Source organism: Podarcis vaucheri (genome assembly GCF_965113315.1).
Source record: "Podarcis vaucheri genome assembly, chromosome: 13".
Taxonomy (NCBI): domain Eukaryota; kingdom Metazoa; phylum Chordata; class Lepidosauria; order Squamata; family Lacertidae; genus Podarcis; species Podarcis vaucheri.
In genome coordinates, this window is record NC_138751.1 from 24,274,253 (window position 1) to 24,297,319 (window position 23,067).

At 46.8% G+C, this 23,067-nt stretch overlaps 2 protein-coding genes across 9 annotated transcripts in view; one reads left to right on the forward strand and one right to left on the reverse strand.

Annotated features, from left to right (window-relative positions):
• The window catches only part of NDRG2 (NDRG family member 2), a 42,250-nt gene extending 27,464 nt beyond the window's left edge, over positions 1–14,786 (forward strand). For 4 of the 7 annotated variants that reach the window (XM_082196034.1, XM_082196037.1, XM_082196035.1 and 1 more), the window contains 8 exons: positions 583–686; positions 4,801–4,845; positions 8,609–8,660; positions 8,833–8,880; positions 10,118–10,153; positions 10,927–10,978; positions 11,539–11,572; positions 12,756–14,786. In XM_082196034.1, the coding sequence (XP_082052160.1) occupies positions 583–686; positions 4,801–4,845; positions 8,609–8,660; positions 8,833–8,880; positions 10,118–10,153; positions 10,927–10,978; positions 11,539–11,572; positions 12,756–12,954 (570 nt within the window). In that variant the 3' untranslated portion in view covers positions 12,955–14,786. Of the gene's footprint in view, positions 1–582; positions 687–4,800; positions 4,846–8,608; positions 8,661–8,832; positions 8,881–10,117; positions 10,154–10,926; positions 10,979–11,538; positions 11,578–12,755 lie in introns of all 7 variants that reach the window. The other 3 variants (XM_082196039.1, XM_082196040.1, XM_082196036.1) reach the window with 2 other exon arrangements.
• A 4,908-nt stretch (positions 14,787–19,694) lies between these two features.
• Positions 19,695–23,052, reverse strand: LOC309517387 (tubulin polymerization-promoting protein family member 2-like). Of its 2 annotated transcripts, none has more exons than XM_082196620.1 (4): positions 22,944–23,052; positions 22,181–22,358; positions 21,250–21,403; positions 19,695–19,953 (listed from the first exon to the last, which is right to left on the reverse strand). In XM_082196620.1, exons 2-4 carry the CDS (start codon positions 22,351–22,353, stop codon positions 19,771–19,773), a joined length of 510 nt encoding a protein of 169 aa, XP_082052746.1. In that variant the 5' UTR covers positions 22,354–22,358; positions 22,944–23,052; the 3' UTR covers positions 19,695–19,770. The 2 variants fall into 2 exon arrangements, with proteins under 2 accessions (XP_082052746.1, XP_082052747.1); XM_082196621.1 differs by lacking the exon at positions 22,944–23,052 and adding an exon at positions 22,775–22,924.
• Between the last annotated feature and the right edge of the window lie 15 nt (positions 23,053–23,067).

Genomic DNA, 23,067 nt, shown 5'->3' on the forward strand with positions numbered 1-23,067 from the left:
GAGTGAAGAACTGAGGGGCTCTGTGTTATCCATGTCACACACATTTCTCAGTTTTGCCAGGATTAGCAACCTTGGGTGTTCAGAATCATGACTGGAGAACAAGGGGAAGAAGAGAGGCACATCACAATGTCAGCTTCGGTTACCTCAACAATCACCATCTAAACTCGAGGGTCAGAGCACGGCCTGTTTTGCAAATTTGATGAAAATGAATGAAGATGGTTTTGCTTTCTCTAAACAAGGGATGGCTGGAGTTGGTGTCCAATTATGCATCTTATAAAAAAAATAGTGTAGATTTGATGACAGGCCAGTGTTGTTGTTTTTAGGGGGAGGGGATGTTTGGCATCCTTTGCATTTTTGCAAAATAATAATAATGTAATTTACATTTGAGAGAAATGATTGGGGCTGCCAAACTCCCCAAAGAAAATATCTTGGTCTGTTCTTGTGCCTGTTCCGATCTGTGGAAATCAGATAGCAGAGCTTTTCATAGCACAGAAATAAGCATTTCCATGTACTAATTGCGGCATGTCTTAATTGAGTGGGATTAGGATATTGCATTAACGCCCCGTTTATGTTCTTCCACAGGAGGAACTGTCCAAGAACACTGAGCTGGTGCAACAACAGCGGCATGTCCTGAGTCATGCAACCAATTTGCCCAATATCCAGCTCTACTGGAGCAGCTACAACAGGTGGGTGTGTGGGCAGGACTTACCTGGGTGGGGACACAGCATCAAAGACCAGCGTGAGGGCATGTCACGGTTGTGTTGGCAGCAGCAATCCAGAGCAAGAAAGATAGTTGTTGTGCAAGAAACAGATCCAGACTAAGCAGGAAGTCTTTTATTAGACCTCTTCCTGCCTAGGTACATCCAGTGGCCAGCCTGGGTAGGCAAGGCTGATCCAGACACCAATAAGATTTTACTGCGCAGGAATATGTTCCCTCTGTAATGTCTTCTTTTGAATTTTAAGAGACATTTTATTTTCTTGTCAATTATGTTGCTTTGAACATCTATTCTATATTTTGTCTTCTTATGCAATGCTTGATTTTGGAAAGTTTCATGCGATGTTTTAGTTTGGGTTGTAAAGCGCTTTGTGGTGTTTTTCTTAAAAATATAAAGTAGCATAGAAATGAAATGAATAACAACAACAAAGCTGTAGATGATAATCATAACAATAACATAGGTGAAGATTCCCTTCTCAAGCCCTGGTGGCCTCTAGTTCTCCAGCAGACTAGAATTTAGCAATGTTATGTAGTTGGCAGGGATATAAATATTAAGGTATCTAAATAAATAACTGGAACCAGGACTGGCACAAGACATTTGCATGCACACGAAATTCCACATACAGAGGTTAACTGGGCTGGCAGTTCAATTTTGCTTAGCACTTCTAACAGTACTAAGGACTGAGGACAGCAGGCTCATTGTGGCTGCACAGCACTGGCTGCATAGCAAGTGACAGAAGGGTACAACCAGGGGGTGCTCAGAATGATAAATTCCCCCCACCAGCACTTACCGCCTGAGGCAATTGCCTCATTCTGCCTAATGGCAAGGCCCCCTGTGACTGAAACGCTCTTTAATTCCCACACAGGCTTTCCTCGGACTTCTGACAGCTACGGGTTTTCTGTTCTGTATTAACTGCTTGCTTTTTCTATTGAAAGAACTACTTGCCTTTAGAGAAGCACACCCTGTGTGTTACCACATGGCTCACTGCTCTGAGGATGTCTCCTGACTGCCCAGGGCAGTGTGATTCATGCAAGGATGAAATGGGTGGTTCTGCTGCATCTCTCCTTTGGGGAATAGCCGAACATCCATTCAGACTCAATGCAGAATCACAGTAGAATCGCCCGTCTCCAGTTGAAATGGATTGGAAAGGGGTGGCTGTTTCCAAAGTTGAGGGAGCCCTTGGAGAAGTGCCATCTGGTGCCGCTCCACTCCTACAGGGTCTTGGGGATAGGGCCTCTGTGTGGCTAATTTTGTAGTTCTGGATGACGACCCTGCCTTTTATTTCACCATAACTCAACTTCCAGGGCACTGTTGTAAAAAAACACAGCCACCGTCTGATGTCAATATGAGTGTTAGTCTAAAGAGGGCCCAAAACAGGCACCCACAGTGATGTTGTGTATACACCATACACTTAACAGCATATATCAAGCATGTGGTTTTGCCCAAAGAATCCTGCAAATTGTAATTTACCCTCACAGAACTACAGTTCCCAGCACCCTCAAAAAACTATAGTTCTCAGGGTTCTTTGAGGGAACTCACATGTTTTAATTTAAATGTAAGTTGTTGTCAGGGGTTCAGAAGCAGAGACGCAGAGAAGGGTGGAAACAGAGAGCGAGGGGGAGGAAGCCGAAGGGAGAATGAGTGATGATGACGACCCGAGATCTCCAAGCCTAAGCAGTGAGTCAGAGGACTCCCAAAAGGGAGCCCCAGTGAGCAGAGCAAGGGGGGGATCCGGGGGGACACCCCAGGAGGAAGGGAACAGAGGAGATTCAGAGAGCAGCAGCTGGAAGTCGGGACCCACGCTAATAACTGAGGGCGGCAGCAGCTGGAAGTCGGGACCCACGCTCAACACTGAGAGCAGCAGGGAGGAAGGTAGCCAGGCATCGGGTTCCGGAGGCTGTCAGCAGGAGGGAGGGCACGAGTCAGGGGTGGTCACGCCCTCCTCAGAGAGCGAGGCAACGGTTAAGAGGAAAGTAGAGAGTTGGGCGCGCGCGCCAAGTTCAAATGCAGCGGAAGCTGGAGCAGTAAGCAGCCCGGAGAGTGAGCCAGGTCCTAAAGCCCGCCGCAAGGAGGCAGAAGGATCAGGGGGGTCAGCGTCAGAGGAGAGTAGAAGGGAGGAGGCCCAGGGGGGCAGAAGGACCCAGAGACGTAGGGAGAGGCGAAGGAGGTGGAGCAAGGCTAGGGTATTAAGCTGGTGTGCAAGAGGCGGGGACTCAGACGGGTCTTCGCCGACCTAGAGCAGAAGGTGTAGAGCTGCACGCTGCAGTTCGGAAATGAAACCTGTAACTCAATAAAGACTCTTTTAAAGTGGACGCTGTGTGGCGTGGTCCTATGTGAGCTGGGACCTGGTAGCAGCTCTGACAGTTGTGTTCTGCTGGTGTACCAGAGCTGAAAGGAGCCTTCTGAACCTGGGCCTGGGTAGATGGTTTAGGTTCACGGAAGCCCTTAATAATTTCCTTCAATCCTCATTTCCTCTCATGGAACACAGTTTAAGGAGTTGCCATTCTAATGAACTTGCTACTTGTTTTTTTGTGGGGGGGGGGGGTTTGCTCACTCATAAATTTAACCTCATGCTTCTCAGAAAGGCTGCTCTGTTTAAAGGTTTTGACAATATGCTGGTGTGTATTATTTAAACGTAAATCAATGAACTGATGGACTGTTCAAGTTAAAAGGCAGATGACTGAAGCCTTTGTATTATTTCAGTCATACGTAAGCTGCCTTGTGCGTGGTTGTGAAAAGATGGGATAATGATAAATAATAACTGCAGTTGTTTAGTCACTGGACCATTTGGTTGGCCCAGAGAAAGGGATGAGACACAGGGAGGAGTGTGTGTGTGTGTGTTGGCATTCTGCAGCAGCTCGGGGGGGGGGGAATGCAGGATGTTATATTGGTGGTAGAATTCAATCTTCAGAGAATCTTAACTTTATGTATAAAAAGAAAAAGGAAGAAGCAAGTTTCCAGGCCTCATGGCTGCGAGAATATGTTTGAAGGTCTGAGAAATCTCAGGTGCTGGATGAGTGGCTGAAAAAGATTTCCCAACATTAGAGTATGGCTTGCATACTTCTTTGCTTCGCCATATGACTAGTAAAAACAGAAAGGCAAAGCAATCCCACATCTAAAGCCCTGCAAGCCTGGATATAAGGTGGGAATGATGTTTTTTTTCCTTTCCCTTGGGCTAGCTCCAGGTGAATGCAGCTGAGGGGTCCAATGTAGCATATATTAGGGATGGCATATTTTGAAGAGCAAAATAGAGGATCCTATGACAGACATTCAAAGCAAATGAATGCAATTTGCCCCAAATCTTACCCCTGAAAAAGAAGGTGTGTCCTGGGAAAAGAGGACACTTGGCAACCCTATTTTAAAACACATGGCTTCCACTAAAGAATCGTGGGAACTGTAGATGGTTAAGGGTGCTGGAAATTGTATCTTTGCAAGATGTGAACTACAGGTCCCAGGATTCTTTGGGGGGAAGCCATTCACTTTCAATGTATTTTCAATGCATGATGCAGATGTGACACGAGAGTCAAGGCTTCAGCATGCCACCCCAAAATGCCCCAGTGGCAACTTCCCACCCGTTGAGTAAAGCATCAGGATCGTATCCTCAGTGATGCAAACTTTTTAAAACAGTTGCAACTGAACAATGCAAAATAAGAGGATGATGCAAATTTTCATCAGGTTAGAGAATTATGCTCTGCTTTGGTGTAGGATGTAGATTGGCTGCAGAATTCAGACTGATTGTGCTGGGATTGTTTTGTTTTCTTCGTATTTGACCAGTACGCTCAGTCCTGAAAGTTGGCAAGGTTGCCAACCTCTTGGTTAGAGGGATATTTATGTGCCTTCAACAATTGTATGGAGAGGAGATGTTTGGAAGGGCCACAGTGATCAAGACAGAGGAGCACTTTTTTGAAGAGTTAGGGGTTGGCAACTCTTAGACCTAGAGTTATATAACAAGGGAGCCCAGCATATGGAGAGCCTAGTGATGGTATTGGTATGCAGGGGCAGGGAGCGGGTTGCATAAGGAGGTCTTTGTTTAGGAGGCTGGAAAAAAAATAAGCTTACAATTCCCTTCTTTCCCCCCTTACAGCCGCAGAGACCTGAGCTTGGAGCGCGGAGGAGACATCACTTTCAAGTGAGTGCCAGCCAGCCCCTGCATTTTCTTTCACACATTTGTGTCCTCAAATTGCCACCTTTGCTTCTGGTAGGGCTCACATGCTGTCAGCAGCAAAGGGAATTGGTTTTTTTAAATACAAATTAGAGGCTCGGGTTGACACTTGATGCACAGTTCATCCTAGCACAGCACTGAAAAAGATGCACATTAAGAGGGTTGCCAGCTGAACAGGAAAACTGGTCTGGCCTGCTCTTGTGCCTTTGAGCAGCGGCTTGGGGTGCTAGCAGTGCAGCTATTCATGAAACTGGATGTGAAATTTATTACCTTCTAAAGCCTGCAGATTAAGCATTGCTTAAAGGCATAGGAACAGTGGCATAGGAACAGTAATACCTCTGCGAACATCCGCCTTGTCTAGCGTCCATTCCGGCGAATGTCCGCTGCAAACTTGGAAGTACCGGAACGGGTTACTTCCGGGTTTGCCGCTCATGCATGCACAGAAGCGATAAATCGCGCTTCACGCACGCGCAGAAGCCCAAACTGCTCCACACGCGTGCATAGGCGCGGCGCTTTGCCCTGCATCCTTTTCGGCTAGCGGCCGGGGCTCCGGAATGGATCCCGGTTGCACAACAAGGTATGACTGTACTTTTAAAGCACTTCTGCATTCAAACATATATAAGTACTTTAGAATCTCTAGGAGGAAAAGCTGGAAGAGCAGAATTTTTTAAGATGCGTCAGTGCCTTCCCACCTATTCCTGCATTGCTTCTCATCCTCATTAATCTTATTTTAGATTAATTAGTGACAAGCTTGCTCTGTTTTCCCAGCAATTCTTTTATTTTCTTCACTCTGAAACTTCAGGGACTGGCTTGCATGATTAATTAATCGAAAATAAAAGGTGTGACCTTGTGAATAACTCCCAGGGGTGGCAAGAGGGATGTGGAAAGAGAGATGCTAAAAACAGCAATTTCTTATGTTGTGTCTGAGCGAAGGCAATCTTGCATTGCAGTTTTTGTTCCTTCTTGTTGTTTTCACTGATCCCAACTTAGTGGGTCAGCGTCCATGGGCATCTGTCAAGACCCCAGTAACTGCCACCCCAAAAATCCTCGCTACTGTCACATGCTCACCTGCCAGCTTTCTGGGCACACCAGTGAGGAAAAGGAGCCAATTCTGCAGGCATCAAGCAGGGGCTACACAGAAGGGCCACTGGGGGGCGCCTCCAGATTCCCCAAGGTGCATTTTGCCACTGGGAAGGGCTATAGCTCAGTGGTAAAGTCTTGCATGCATAAAATCCTAAGTTCAATCCCTGGCATCTCCTAGACAGGCACTGCCAGTCAGTGTAGACAGGATTGAGCTAGATGGGTCAATGGTCTGACTCAGTACAAGGAAGCTTCCTAAATTTCTGTATGTCATTGGCACAATAATAGTGCAATAGTGGTGAATATATACCAGAGGTTCACACATTGATAAGTTGTTCTGCAGTGCTTCCCTGATGTTATGGCATTCCCATTTGGAGTGTCACTCTTATGCTATAGGGCAATTAAGTGGGGGGGGGGGAATAAAGTGGAAAATCTGTGTATAAAAAGTTAAAGGATTTCAGCAGGAAGTCACAGGGCATGCACCAATTAGAAATGAAGCAGTATGTCCACCTTGCAACTTGCAGGCACAAACAGTATTGAAAATGGAATCACATATAACATCCCCAACAACATCATGAATTCACAATAAAAAGGAGGGGCCCTGACTATGTTCTTCTGAGGGACCCAGAAAAAGCTGTTTATAACCCTGATTTTTGTGTGTGTGCTCATCTTCATGAGTTTCCCATTCTTGTATCCTTGCTCCTTTGAGGAGCCACGAGCTGTTCTTTTGGTTGAGCTATTTTATTTTCAAAAAGAAACCAACGCCCTGAATTGACACAAAATTCAGCTGCACACCCTTTTATAACAGCAAAACTCTGCTGGAATGGGAAGTTAATGGGAAGGAGGACCTCCATCTCTGTAGAATTTGGATATAGGCCTTGGTTCTTGTGCCAGGTTTCATGAGGGGCCTGGGCTGGCTCAAGCTATATTGCTTCTCCAGGCAAAAGAAAAATTCACACACAGCCTTATTGCAGTCTGTAGACCCAAAATACATAGTACAACAATAACGAATAATAACCAGTAATTATAATTTTGCTGTTCCCAATATTGACACCTTATATGCAGGGAGATTACGGTCCTTCCTTAAGGGTCTTCCCAATTGCAGTCTTGTACCCCTGGTTCACAATTGGATGGAGGGAGCAGATGGAGCTGCTACTGGGAAAATGGCGGCTGCCCTGCTTCCTCAAATGTTCGCAGGATGGCGGGTAGTGTGGTCCTCCCTTGAGGATTTTTGACAGTAAAACTGTGTGGCTCTCGAAGTTTGACGCCACTCTCCACCCACCCAAAATGGTCTGTATGGCCTCTAGGTCTGAGCTGACCCTGAGACAGGAGGGTATCAGTAGTGTACTGTGGTTGCTAAGCAACCTTAGGAAGCACCTCTGCACCCCAAACAAAATGGCTGGGTCTGAGCTGATGGAGTGTGCAAGAGTGTGTAGCTGATTGCCAGGTCCCCTTTTCCACAAACTTCCAGGATAGACATGCCCTGGATTGACACTGAGGCAAGGATTCCTGCTGTCCCCACCACCCAGAGAGGCCTGACATATCACCAGCAGTACCTGAGAGCATAACTACATGTTACATTGACCACATGAGAGATCTGTTTGTTGTGATTTCTAATGGCTTCTGCACCGAGAGTCAGAGAGAGTGGGAGGTGATAGAGATCAATTGGAGTGGAGGAGGAATCATTGGCTGCTTCTCCCCCTCTGTTGTTTATCTCCTCTTATTTTATTTTTTTTCTTAGCAGCTAACTTCCCCGACTTCTCTTCCTCTGAGTGCCTGGGAAAAATTAGTCACTTGGGGCAAGGGCGGGAGGAAGGCAGCCAACAGCTACTCCTTCACTGCAGTTTTTGTCCTCTGGCTTTTTCTGCCTGTATGGGAGAGGGGAGTCTTCAGAGTTCTCCTGCAGTGCAGCTGCTCTCCTGTGGACAGTGTAACACAGCCCTTCCCAACCCGGAGACCTCAGGAGCCCTTCAGATGTTTTGGACTACAATTCCCATCAGCCCCAGCCAGCGCAGCCATCCAAGACATCTGGAGAGCATAGGCTGAAGGAGGCTGTTGTAGCCTGTAGGCCGCTTCCGGGCAGCCTGCTTAATGATCATCCGTTTTTATTTGTTTGTGGGGACATTATGGGGTGTGGTGTTGCAGGAAGCAAATGTGATCTGATACTTCAAGTCTATTTTCCCATCCCAGAGTTCGTTGTGCAAAAAAAGTGCCCTATCGGCTTTGATTGCACAACCTGAATTTGCCACTCTGTGACTGCATCCCACCTGAAAATAGCAGGAGTCTGCAAGGGAGGGCCCAGACTGCTGGAATCCCATCTTCAGACTGTTTCAACCTACAAACATTTCTTCTATTCTTCGCTCCCCCATCCTGCTTAGCTTGCTCAAGACTGGTGGAGAACTCAAAAGCTTGCTTGCTATTTTTTTTGACATTTTCTTGGTCCTAATAAAAGTACTACCATACTGTGGTTTGGGTTCCACCCCCTTCTACGAATCACCATGGCTGTCTAGCTTTTCATGAAATGTAAAGTAGGGCTCTTGATGCCCCAACTCAAAAGCTGTTCACCTGTTTGCAAGACCCAAGTAAGCTGAGTTGCAACCTTTACAGCAGCTTTAACTTTCTGACACATTTTTCTTCTCCACATTGCCAGGTGTCCTGTCATGCTGGTGGTGGGAGACCAGGCCCCTCATGAAGATGCAGTGGTGAGTGATGGTGCCAGGTATCTTCTCAAAAATTCCACAGCACCCAAAAACTATGGAGCCATTGGACCTTCTGCCCATCCTCTACTTTCTGGTTTTGACAGGAACTAAGATGCCTATTGTCTCACTTTGGCTCTGCTCTTTATCCTCACGCTGCCATTATCTCTCCCGCCAGGTGGAGTGCAATTCCAAACTGGACCCTACCCAGACCTCTTTCCTCAAGGTAAGCAATGCCTCTCGAGGCCACTGCAGGGGATGCCAGTCTAGCTTTTGGCTTCCATTAACTTTGCTGCTGTACCTTTGTTATTTTGTAGACCTCAACAAAATTAAGCCAACAGCGATACATAGCATAACATTCAAAATACATTACAGTGGGTTGCAATGCATAAATGATATAAAATAGCAGGAATGTCTAAAATGAGATCTACAACATGATACCTTAAAATGTGGAACTTAAATGTGAGCCAAACAAAATAAATAACATAACCAGATTAAAAACTGTAATGCATGAGAAACAGCAGCCATACAGGATAGGTTTGATCAGGAGAGATTTCCTTTCATGCTTTGTCGTCAGAGAGAGAAAGCTAGCCACAATCTCTGTTAATAACTTGTTTGCATCTGCCTAAAGGTAGGCCAGTTACCATTCAGAAGTCCTGCCTGGAAATTTTCAGATAATACAAGTCACCAATCCGATTTGGTCGTCTTCATAGATTTGACAGGCAAAAAGTGCAGAAATCAAATATTCTATCATCACTTCTCCCATTTGTTATTTCATTAGGCTAGACTTATATACAATCACCAACAAAAATCTCTAAGCACCTTACATAAAGCAATTTAACCTATTAAGAATACCCATGAAATTCAGTGTTAAAAACCCGGTTGCTCCATGTTTCTTCTATGACCATCATTTTGTCTCCCGACACCTCCCACTTCCTCTACCTCTGTCTTTCAGGGCTTGGATACCATCCCCATAACATCACTTTTGAGATTCCTAAAGTTTGCCTAAATCTTTTTTGCTGCCTCCCACACACCACACACCACAGTTACTTCTTTGTTTATATAACTTTAAATCTTTGAAGGATGAATGCATAAATGCTTTCTTAAGGTTTCCTTTTGGAGAGGGGCAGGATTTTTCTGAACACAGATTCTCTGTGCTAGGCGGTAGGGCACAGGAGTATTCTTGGTAGATTGTGACTGAGGTTCCACTGGTGTCAAAGCTTTGGTGTGTCTATTCATGTTTATACAGAAATCAGCTCAGGTTCCCACGCACACATACTAACCAAATTCAAATTTTCCTCATCCTCTGCTGTCACTGAACAACAACCTGTGCTTTGCAGAGAATCATTAAGAGTGGGAGGCGGCCACTTAAGAGAGATGGCCAGGTCTTCCTCCTTAGTCTTGCATATTCTCCAGCCTGTAGACAGTTGCTCCCCATTTAGGTTTCTCTTTGTTTCTTTCAGATGGCAGATTCTGGAGGACAACCACAGCTGACCCAGGTGAGACAGGCTGGCATGACTGGTGGGAGGGTTGGGGGCAGGACTGGATTCTGTCTATTCTGCTGCACTTAGTTAAACCCTCCCTAATGTTCCTCAATGCATTGTACCTACTGCTAGGACGTGCTTCAAAAGTTTGTGCACACTTCTTCAATTTAAATAGAAAAGTCACTTTGGGAAGTGGTGGTATAGAGTTTGGAGAGCAAGCGCTTAATTTCCCCTTCCCTGCTGCTGTTTCTCCAGCTCCAAATGCATCTCACAAAAGTTTTCAAGGTCCCAATAACTTGCAAATCTATACCTGTGGGTGCTTCTGGACGGTTGCTGTTTTCTAGTAGGACCAATCAGTTGCAATAGATTGGCAGATCTTGTACAAGAAACCTGCTTCCCCAGAATATCAGACTTTTTGGGATAAGAAAAAATAAAACTCAACATTCATAGAAAAATTGTATTTGTCCTGAAACTGGGCGTAGACCCCTTCCCAAAATGTGACTGAACTTATGTCCAATTGTTGCTTTTTAACTGTGTGTTGTTGTTTTTACCCAAATTGACTTGGAGAGGTAACATGCCAGACATTTTCCAACTTATTGTGGGTTCTTCTGCCTCCAACCCCAAGCATTGGTGTGGGGTTTTTTTTTAAGTACTTACCTTGTAAGAGGGAGGCAAGATTACAAATATGATGCAAAAAGGGATTGGCTGGTTATGTTTCCACCTTGACGTTAGCACACCTCTGATGTTTTCCTTGGCTCTCTCTCTCTTCCCTCTCTTCCGTCCTTCAGCCTGGTAAACTGACTGAGGCTTTCAAGTACTTCGTACAAGGCATGGGATACAGTGAGTATTGGATCTTAGACCTTCTGCCCCGTCCTCCATACATCCCTCAGAGGGCATGCATTACTGGGAATGTTTGAGCCAGAGCAGAGATTTCTCAGAATACCCGTCCCCTCAATACCTCAGCTGTGTGGTTTCCTGTGACTACTACTAGGGCCAACATCAGAGGCTGATCCAATTGTGTGATTGCCAGGGCTGAGACCCACTAAGAGATCCATCTTCTTCCTTCCTTTGTGAGCATCTGAAGACCCTGTTCACTGTCTCCACCTTGACTGGGCCCTGCACCCAGTTACAGCGCTCCCCATAGCCCCTTGCAGTAACGAAGGGATCTGTCTCTTTCCAAGCACCATGTTCCCTCCATCCTTCCCCCAGCTGACATTCGCCTTCTTGTGACATTCCTGGGGGCCTCTTAGATTAAGTTGCCTGGGAACTGGGGGTGTCCAGAAACTGAAGCCAGTTCTGACCAAAACCCTTGAAAAGTGGCCAGTGGTGAATTCTTGTCCCGGGTGGGGGGGCGTGTCTTTTCTTTGTAGACTGAGGTATATTTTCCTGTTTCTCCTCAGTCCCTTATGTACTGGACAAGAAACTGAGTCAGGGGTCAGGTACCTTCTGTGGTATTTCCACCCAACCACCTATAACCCTTTGACACACTCTCTCCCCAACTTGCCTGCACACCCTCCCTTGTGACTTCCTCACTCCCGTGTTCTCTAAAACTCACACTTACACCACCTCCAGTTAGGACACACCGAGCTGTTTGCTGTGACAATGAGAAAGCAAAATTTGGTTTATTTGGATTTCTGTTGTGCACCTAAGTCAATAAGGCTGGTGATGTGCCTTTGTATAATGTCGTATGCTGTACGACACTATCGGACAACAAGGACTGCCGCAGTTCTGCACCATGCAAACCCTAAGTTTGCATTCCAAAACAAAATTGCTCACATTATCAACATGTTATGCAAATGACCTAATTATGTACAAATTCGATCAATTTGCACCCCAATCTAGGCTTTGACTGTGCAAAATATTTGGGGGTGGGGGAAAGAAAGTGGTGATGATGCATGGCTTTGTTTTGGAGAAAGGATACAATGCAAAATGGCAATAAGTGATGGAGGGAGCAGGACCGCAGGCCTTGTTGAGGACTATGCCAGTTATTCACATGATCTGAAATCTGCTGCATGAGCCTTTCCCAGCGGAGTCTGCCTCAAGGTCTTTCTCCCTTACCCCACCCAGTTGCACTGGGTTCTGCCTCACATTGGGGGTGCCTGGTGTGCGTGCGTGATGTCACGTGTGTGACATCACACAGTGTGAGGCACACATGACTCAACGGGCCCCATCAGACCCTCCTGTGACTGCGATAGGCCCCAAAAGGCCCAACGGGCAACCACAGTGAAAATTTTGTGGGTGCCCCAGAACCCAGGGTCCCCCAGAGATGGTGTCTATGCTTCTCACTTCCCACTGCCCTGGTCAGCCCTTAACTTGCTCTGCGGGTCTCAGTGCACACAGGTGCTGGGAATTTGAAGAAAGGTGAGCTTGTACACATATATGAAACCAGCAAGTGTTGCACAATTCCCTGGTAGTTCCAGATCCGTATTTCACACCCAAAGGTGCTCAGTCCCAAATGTGTCTTAGAAGCTGCAGTGGCCATGTGAAGACTGTGCTGACCTTGCACTGATTGCTCACCCTGCCTTGGAGGAGCAAGACCTGGGAGGAGCGACCTATGTCTGGCTACATGCAGGAGCTTTGTCTGACTCTGCCCCTTTCTCTTTTCTCCTCCCCACAGTGGCTTCGTCCTGCATGACGCGCCTCTCCCGCTCGCGCACCGCCTCTCTGTCCAGTGCCGCCTCAGGGGACGGGAACCGCTCCCGCTCGCGCACGCTGTCCCAGAGCAGCGAGGCGGGGGCACCTCAGCCGCCAGCCCCCACCATGGAGGTGTCCTGCTGAGCGCCGGGCCAGGGGACGAGGCCGCCTCCCACCTCTAAACAGGACTTCTTCTGCTATCCCACAATGCACTCCGGCCACTGGGCCATGTGACGATCTCCCCTAACGGTACTAAACGTCCAGGGAGGCCCAGATGGGATGCAATTGTACTCTTTTTAAAACAAACATTAACTCCCCTTGACCCTTCCTTCTCACCCAACACATACACACCCTCCCTCGCCAACCCTGCCCTCTTCTCTCCCGTAACCTCAAGACTAGTGTCGGCCCCCCACCCCGGTTCCCTTAGTGACCCCCCTCGGCACCTAGGGAGGTATGGATGGAATACTATACATTTTCTAAACTGTTAGATCATCCTGCACCTGTTCTGAATTTCTCCTCAATCCTCCCTCCTTTTGCACACTTAGGTTCCTTAATAAGGGAAGTCTGGATTAGCGTTGGGTTTCTTTTTTTCTTTCTTTCTCTCCTGTCTAGATCATAACTAACCATGGTTCCTCCTCCCCCTGATTTCTGAGTGATTCGTTCTTGGAGTAGCCTGGATGGGCAACAGATTGCCTTGCTAGCTCTCTCTCTCTTTGTCCCCTCCGGAGTGTACGTAGGCAAAAAAAGCAGGACCTCACAAGAGAGACGCACAAGCCCCCCTTAGAAGGACTTGTCATGCTCCTGTCATGCTGACGTGGTGCCCCCCAGCTTGGCAGTTGCTTCACCCCACCCCCATCACCCCTCTGCCCTCCTTACCCGCCTCATCTCCTGAGATTTCTGTCCATTCCGTCTGTCTTGGGAGGTTAGAGCTCCTTCTCCAGGGCCTAGACAACTTCTCTTCTTCCCCATTCTCACTTAAATAGAAACGGAGCCCTCAGCCGCTCCTCCTTGCCCATCATCTCTCTCGCTTTCGTTTCTCATCTTCCCCTTGCCCGTCCCATGCAGACACCTCACCTTAGCCATTCTCTTTCCCACCTGAAACCCCTTGTAGATGGTAGCTGCGTTGTGATGTGCATGTACGGTTCCTGCTACGACAGCGAGTGATTTGGGCAGTTAGGGGCATTTTGGGAGGCTGGGCAAAGCTAAAATTAGGGGTTGGGGAGGGTGGGGTTGTTCCTTTTTCAGGATGTTTCAGGGGGGATGCTGGGAGGGGAGACTTGCTGGAGGCTTGAGCCAGATTGCTTTGTTGTGACTGTGCCAGGCACAGATGTCAACAGGCTACAGTTATACTGGCTTTGTGTAATGAGATGAGTGGAGGAGACTCCCGATTGTTATCGGCTGTGATTATTATTATTATAATTATTATTTTTGCAACAAGGGCTGACTGTAGTGGGTTCTGGGTGCTGGCTTTGAGCAGGGCTCTTGTGGTGCCGTGGAGGGCAAACTTTGCGTCAGCTTAACTCTGTAACGGGATTCCAACTGTATCAGTTCTCTGAATGTTATCAGCTGTATTAAAAAAAAAACAAACCTAAATGTATCAATAGTGTTTGCCATGTTGATCTCACAGAATAAGCAATCCAAAACAAATAAGGTAAAATATTTTCTTGGAATCAGCTGTAGGTGAGGGTATTCAGTATGTAAACTTCTGAGTGGCACAGAACGCTTCGTCAAAACCCAGAATAAAGAGTTGTTTGTGAACCCAAAAGACAATGGTCCAGTTAGAAAGTCACCTTACCTATTCTGCAAACCTGAATAGGCACTGGGGGTTAACGGTTCAGCTGCCTGTATATACGGGCATTGTTTGAAATGGATTCCAGCTGGAATTTAAACTCCATAATGTAATGGGATCCTGTTGTATTTGAGAATGTGTGGGCTCTGTGTTTTTTTTTTTTTCTCCCCCAGAGCCATTGATGGTGAATTCTGACTCTTAACAATAAAGTCTCTAGAGGAATGAGTTTTTGCTTCTTTTCTTATGGCCAAGGTGGCCCATTCATGCAACAAGCCAGGGCCATTTTCTGCAGAACAGGGAAGTTCCCAGCACACTGTGATGAAAATGAAACACCAAAGATGCCAGGTAGGGTGGGTCAGAGACAGAGACTGAGGCTCAGCCTCACCATGCCGCCATCTTGCACTGGCCAATCGGATGCCTCGGGGGAAATGCACAAGCAATTCACATCTCCTAGTAGTGAAGCTGGTGGTAAGTGCTACTGGCTTTGTAGTCCCAAATAAGCATGCTTCCTGAGGTTTGCAGAAGTACACTATAAACAAAACCCCATTAGCAGGCAACCCAGCCCACTGAAGATTGAGGATGCTTGGTAGCCCGGAAATATTGAATGTCAAATGGAAAAGGGAAATTGGGTGGAAGCATGGAGCCCCTTACAGTTTACCATATCCTAAAGGAATACTTAGTTGACCTGAACTTTGAACAGGAGCTCTTGGGCTGGGAGGTAAGGATGCGCACTCTTAACATTTCATTGCAGGTGCCACCTATGAGACTTAGCTTGTACACATTCAGTTATCTTCACAACAGTCTCTAAGGTAGTTCTTCTATATTATTACCTCCATATTATGGGAGGGAGGCAGAGAGGTAAGGCCATGTAGGAAACTGATGTGTAGGGTAAGACTTGCCTGCCCACATTTACCCATGACTCTATAGAAACCCCAGATCCTTTTTTTCTTTCCACAGAACTCAAAAAGTTTCTGCTGCCCTCCTTATGGCTTTGAGATCATATGCTGCGAGGGGGCAGGAAATACTTTGGTCCCAGACCAAATAATCTAAAACTGGTCATTGCTCACAACCCTCAGTGGTGATTAGAACCTCCACTTTGCCATGAAAGGCTGGGGAAATCCACTCCCCTATGTTTTCCCATCAAAACTGAAGCTCATCTTCACAGTCTGCATCATGGGTGAGGAACCAATGGCCCTTCAGGTGCTGTTGGACTACAGTTCCCATCATCTTTGACCATTGGTATTGCTAGCTGGGGCTGATGGGATTTGTAGTTCCAGCAACATCTGGAGGGCAAAAGGCTCCCTGTGCCTGGTGTACATGCTACATAGAATTGGTGGCCAAGCCAGATGTGATGCATCAAGGAAGACCACAAGTCAATGATCTGCATGTCATGCTTAGCTAATTCATTTTGTTTTGCTTTCAGCACTGGCATCTGGTGCTCTGAAAGGCAGTATGTAACCTTTAACACCATGCCCTTCTCCAAATCTTTTCCCCACCACCTCAGCCCCACAGGTGCTATTTAAGCAACGGAATTGCGGGGAGAGACATGTACACGTGCAGATTTCAGGTGAGGGAATCATCTGAATAGCCAGTTCATTTGACGAGAGTGTTAAGTTTAGGGAACTTAACTTGCTGATCTTCAAATCATTTCTTACGGGTCTAATAATGAGCAAACAAAAACTTTGCCGATATTCCTGTAGGAGATCCCAAAGCTCTCTTTTATTGTATCTGGGCTTGGAAGAGGTAAGGCTCATCCACACTCCTGTTTGTGTCATGATTTCCAGTCACGGGTTCTAGAGGTTTTTGCTTTTCCCCAGGGAAACCCGCTGTTTACTTGTAAATCAGAACAAATGACAATCCCCAGAAAACTTGATTGACATTTATTCTGATTCAGTAGTAAACAGCAAGTTTTCCCAGGAAAAGCAGCAGTACAAAAGAATAACTTCTTGGACCTGTGACTAGAAATCACAGGGAAACAAAAGAATGGATGAGCCTGTAGAGCAATATGATACTGTCCTGCTTGGACTGTACCATGCAGGTTGACGGGGTGTTTAATGCTCCCCCCTACTAAAACGCTCCCTGCAGATAGCAAATTTGGACCCAGATACCTGAGCTAATAATTTACTACGCATGTTTTTATTATGTAGGTGAGCATTCAAAGAACCCTCACCCATGGAAGGGATTTTAGAGACTCCCTTGCAGCAGAATTCCCCATTGCAGATCTGTTTTCCATCCAAGCCTTCCTCCCAGTGGAGCTGACATTCCTCTTTGCAGGGCTAACCTTTCACCAAGAGCCAAAAGTGTAAATCTTTTCCCTCTGCCATTGTGCTCCAGCAAGCAGCTCCAAGACCAAAACACCACTCATGCTGCCAAGTGCTCCCTCTCCCCCACTGCTTCCAAAAAGAGAGAGGGGGGGAGAGGGTCAAAGCCTTTGTTAGTTGTTAGTTTCAAGGAACAAAAGGAGTATCCATCATTGTGGAATGGGGAAGTTTTGAACCTGTCTCCGCAAAGGCCTGGGCCTTCATCCCAGATCGAGGCCATGTGACTGTGTCCAATGTTTTCACTAAAAACTGAATTTGGGCCCCATCTCCGCTTCCAGCAAGAAGGCTGGAAGGCCTTTTGTTTAAAAAGGCAGCGGCGCAAAAAAAGTTGAGATTGGAATGCCAAACAACGTCCTCTGAAGCCATGGTATCCTTGGGGGGGTGGGGGGCAGGCAGTCCTGTTGGAGACCTTTGAATTAGGCCATGGGTGAAAAACAAGCCTCTTTCAGCTTATCCCCTGACTCTTAGGCTCAATCCATTTCCAGTCAGGCATAATTTCCTTGTGACTAGCAAACCCATAATTTGGGTATCTGCAAGTGGAAGGAATGAGGGGTAGGGAAACAATCTGCATTGATCTGCATCGGGCTGCTGTGCACTTGATTCAGGTCTGCGGAAGCACAAAGGAATGCAGGTGTCCTCTTATCTGCATTATATTGTCACACAACTATTTCCATTTAACCATGTGCAACTAGAGTTGGCTTGGGCACCACGCTTCCCCGACTCCCACCATCTGAGTCAAAAAGTGGCGCTTCTGTATATTTGAGGGGAAATCAGCCATAGAGTTATGTTCCCTTTTAGATGCATTGGCTTGCTCCAGATCCTAGCTGCTCCCCCCATTAATGTAAGTGGGAGAAGATTATTTCTGCCAATTTCCTTCTTCTCTGCATCTTCCTGCCTAATTCACAAGGGTCCCTCAGCTTCCCAAAAAGCAGACTGGAGTGCAGGGTTGACACTTCAGAAGGAAGGAAAAGGTGGGAATGTAATGTTCTGTCAGAGATCAAGCCACTGCAATTCAAAGAAGTTTGCACTTGAAGCCATTGAAATCCCTGAGCTTAAACATCCTTAACACTGTATAGGATGGTGGCCTTGATGTTACAGCATTTGTCTCTCATCTGCAGCTGTGCTCAAATCAAGCTAAAGTATCAGCTCAACAAAGTGAAAAGAAATATCACACTCCTCCATGTTCTGTCTCCAAATAGGTAGCCTAAGGTAAAGGGACCCCTGACCATTAGGTCCAGTCATGCCCGACTCTAGGGTTGCAGCGCTCATCTCGCTTTATTGGCCGAGGGAGCCGGTGTACTGTTCCGGGTCACGTGGCCAGCATGACTAAGCCGCTTCTGGCGAACCAGAGCAGCGCACAGAAACGTAGGTAGCCTGCATGGGCTCCAACATGCTTTGCATGTCATGTGGAAGTTATGCTATTAACTAATTAAATAATTTTTAATTGATTCATCCTCCATTTTCTAAAACCACTCAGTTATTCCTATCTCAAAATAGGTATCTCAAAACTTCAGTATCAATACCTCTGAGGTACATATATGAAAGGAAATGTCATCTACAATTTAATAAATAATCTTCTTCCATGGTTAGAAGAAACAGCTGTATCTCCCATTCTCATTGAATCTAGCAAACACCCCAGAATAGCTTTATCTTCAAAATATGAACAAGTCCATTTAAACTATGAGGAAGCCAATTATGGCTAAACGTCTAGCCACACTTACATCATGAGACTAAGCCTCTTGGCACTTCTACTGGTGTTTACTTCTGAGTATTCATGGACAACCATTGACTGTATCCAATGTCAATTCTACTGAGTATACCCACTGAAATTAACAGACTTTACTAATTTAGGCCCCTTAATCCCAATGAGTCTAACACTAGATACAACTCATAGCATTTAACCGTAATGGTGCTAGCGCCTGTAGAAAGTCCTCTACTCTTCATTCCCTAGTTTCCATCTTTTCTTGACCTTTCCCAGCTTTTCTTGAAGCAATGCTGGCACTCGCTTATACGTCCGTTTGAACGGTAAATGTTCTGTTGGTGCAGGAAAAAGCAATTTCCTTATTAAAAATGCTAATCACATTATTGGGGCGGGGGATGATGAGCCGCAGAAGAAATCGAGCCCTAATTAGGGACACTAACAAAGATGAGCTAAAGACTGGACCAGCTGTTCCATGGAAAACAGCTGCTGCAGACACACCCTATGGAGATGAGAGACCAGTACTGGCATGTTTTTGACTTGAGCGCTTATTGCCTAGGGTTATTGGTGGTAGGCTGCTGCTCTCTGCTGGCCATGATGGAAACAGCACAGCAAAAAGGGGCATAGGGACCCCCACAATTGCAGCATAACATGCAGAAAGTTTTATTTGCTGGTGTCTGCCGCACACAGCTTCGGAAAAAGTGACAAGTGTGGTGCCGCAGGGTTCTGTCCTGGGCCCTTTGTTGTTCAACGTCTTTATAAACGACTTGGAAGAAGGAATTGAGGGGATGCTGATCAAATTCACAGGTGACACCCAACTGGGAAAGGTCGAAAGAATCAGGACAGAAAGTACTTTTTCATCCAGTGCATAGTTAAACTACAGAACTCGCTCCCACAGGATGGATTTGGTAAATTCATGGCTGTTGATGGCTACTAGCCGTGATCACTGTGCTCTTTCACCACAGTTGGGAGGCAGCGATGCTTTGGAATACCAGCAACCAGAAATCACGGAAGACGAGAGCGCTCTTGTGGTTGACTCCTGCTTGCTGGGTTTCCCTCCACTCTCCTCTTTCAGGCACCAGAGGCACACACAAGACGCAGGAGAGCAACAGATCAGGCCAGATGTTTATTGTCTACCCTTCCAAGGCAGTGGGAACAGGCAGAGTTTTCAGAAGGCTGTGCCCCACATCTAGTGGGACTTGTCGTAGGTTCCAGCCCCCTTGTAGTTACCCACATAGCCGCTGTTACTGACCAGATCAGCACGTCCTGCGATGCCCTTGCCCTTGCCGCTTTCGTCAAAACGTTCCTTGTGGGAGCCTGTGTATTTGCTGGTGTCTGTCAGCCGGTCCACTGCACCAGCCGCGACGGTTTTCTGCAAGACAAGCAAGCAGAACACTTAAGTGGTGATGGTTGTGGTGGGTGCTGATTAGTCATGGCATAGGTGCTGGGTGGGCTGGGTGCTCCAGCCCCAACAACACTGGACCAAGCTGGCAGGCCTGAGTCATGGGATAAAACCAGCCTATGGAAAGTTTAGGGATGGGGCAGGTAACTACGTGCACAAACTGCTGCTGGTTCACACAACCCTTGACTGTACAGCAAAGGCTCATGGGTAGGATGGAACTATATCCCTAAAGTGGTTGGGCTCTAAGGATTGCACTGAGTCCATTCCTGCTCTATGTTGGGAAGAGGTCTAATAATGGGGAAGAGGTCTGGTGAGGCCCAATTGGCCTGGCTGTTGTGGCAGTGACCCTAGCAGCACCAAGGGGCTGGAAGTAGCCATCTGTTCAATTTCATTTTGTGCCACATATAATGCTTGCTGAGGAGCATTGTGGAAAATTTAAGAACGGACAGGGGGGAAATGGAGGTGAATTAGGACACACAACAGTAGGGACCCTGGCAGCTGCCTGATGATAACATGTGTGCTGACACCTGCCAATGTAGAGATAGTAAAGCAGGGTGGATTCAGCCTGAGGGCCATTTTACCATCTGGGAAACTTTCTGAGGGCCACATGCCAATGGCTGGCCAAACCAGAGGTAAATGTGGGCACCACAACAAATGTAATTATTTCTTTAAATATTCATGAACCGCACTTTCATCTAAAATATATTGATGAAAAACAAAGCATTACAGCAAAAACAAGAACAATGTCAAGCACATCAGGAGGAGCTGCCTGGCAAATCCGAAAGGTCCGTCTGAATGATACACAGTTTTTAGAAGAAGTCCAAAAATGAGCAGGGATGGCTCCTGCCAGACTTCTGTTGGCAAGGTGTTCTGCAGGGCAGGGCCTGCCACAATAAGAGTTTGGCTGCTGGTAAAGGTCAGCTGAACCTCAGGGTCCTGTGGGACCACCAAAAATGCCCCATCAGGAGAGCTCTGTGATAGTGCAGTTGACTAGTTTCTACACCCACTGTTGCCTGTCCCCCATTCCTATAAGCAAGAGGCATTATTGAAGTTCAAGGGCACATTCCAGCCACGTTTGACCCCTGGAGCTGAGGTTCCCAGTCCTGCCTCATGGCAACTTGGTTTTGTAGACAGGTCCTTAGGGTCCACCCTTGGCAGTTTGTGTGGTGGTTTTGCCCAAAAGAGCCCAATAATTTGGGGGTGGGGGATGGAAGCAGGACTGTTTGGATGTGCTCTTCCTTCACAGGGAAGCTCCTTGTCACTCACCGTTACCCCCACATTGCCTGGTTCTTTGCCTTCCAGCATCTGGTGTGTAGCTGCCAAAGCTTCTTCAGGTGACTTTCCTTTGAAGCGTTTTGTGCTCAGCTCCTTCAGGGCTTCCTGGAACTCTGGAAACGTGATGTTGCGGGCACCCTTGCTCCTGGAGACAAGAGAACAGCATCATCTTTGAGCCCCAGCTACAGCAGACCCTCCCAATTGCTCACAAATCCACACACAGTGTCATACCCACAGCTGACATGAATCTTGGTGTGGATTTGCACCACTTTACATCGCAGGTGGGAGAAACCATTTTTAACGGCATCCCAAGTTTGGGGGGGGGGGAACCACCCAGCTCCCTGAATGTAGAAACCAGTAAATCCATGAGGAAAGTTCCAGGCTTGCAGTTTTCCTTATGTGCTCATTTTCTACTTGCATAGGAATTTAAAAAACCCCAAAAACAACAACCCAGAAGCATTCCAAGATCTGTCCAGCTCAGGACTCTGCCACCTCATTATGCTTCCTGTGTAGGATTGCTTATGGGATGTATCCAAAGCTAGTCTTACTAAAAAATAGACTCATTAGAGTTCTTGGGCCTGGCTAACTTAGATTCATTAATTTCATTAGGTCAGCTCTGAGTAGGGTTAACCTATGGGCTTCCTGCCAAATTCAAGGCCTGATTTTGGGTTCTCATAAGCATCTGATCAGCCACTGTGAGAACAGGATGGTGGGCTAGGTGGGTCACTGGCCTGATTCAGCAGGTTCTTATGATCTTACTGAAGATCTCCATAACAGCTGAACTGATTTTGCTTGCAGGATTGTTGAGCCGTTCCACAGTAGAGAGGACACAGGGCTTGGACCAGGACAACCTTCCAGTGGCCCTTAGCTATGGGCTTGGCCCAAAACGCCTGTCCACCCAGCCCTCACACCCTCAGCTCACTTGACTTTGTTGAAGAGGATATCCACATCAGTGCTGGTTACGAGCTTCCCATCCATCACGCCACACTCCTTCAACATCTTGGAGAAGTTCTTGCCCGTCATGTCAGTTCCAGTGGCAGCAGTGTCTCCATACACAGCATATCTGTGGAAGGCCTTTTCCAGCTCAGATGCCATGCCTCCTGCAATAGTGGGAAATGGGAATGAAAAGGGACGTGGGTTTCTGGTTCCCTCCAGCAAGACTATCTCGAAAGCCCTCTTTGAGTTATTAAAAAAGGCAGAGGGTGAGCGATGTTGTAGTGATGGTGTCATTGTTTTATGCTGTGCTTCCTTGGCAGCTGTGTAAGAAGGTCCAGGGATAAATATTTTGGAGTGAAATCTCCCCCTCTCATGCACACATAGGTCTATAAAACCACACACCTGGTTATTCCTTAAAAGAACCTATTTTTCTGAGGTATATTAGGAGGTACAAATGCTGTTGAAATGTACCACTTGTATACAAGGGTTGGCCTTTCGCTCTTGCCCTGAATCTTACTCCCAAAAACTGGAACTTGAAGTAGCACCCAAAGCAAAACAAAACAAATAAAATCATGCATACCGATCAAGGATGGAGAACCTGTGGCTCTCTGGATATTGTTGGCCACCAACGCCCATCAGTTCCAGTCAGAAAAGTCAATGATGAATGAAGGGTGGTGGGAGTTGTATACCAATAGCTTCTAGAAGTCCACATTTTCACCACCCCTGCTCTAATTTGCGCTTGGGCTTACCTGAGTTAGATGTTCTGCTCCTGCCCTGTTCCTCCTAGGAAGGATAGCCTGCTCTGAGCCAGAAGCACCACTGGCTTGATGGTGCAAGTTGTGGTGGTCATTGTGACTGTGTCAAGTTCTCTAT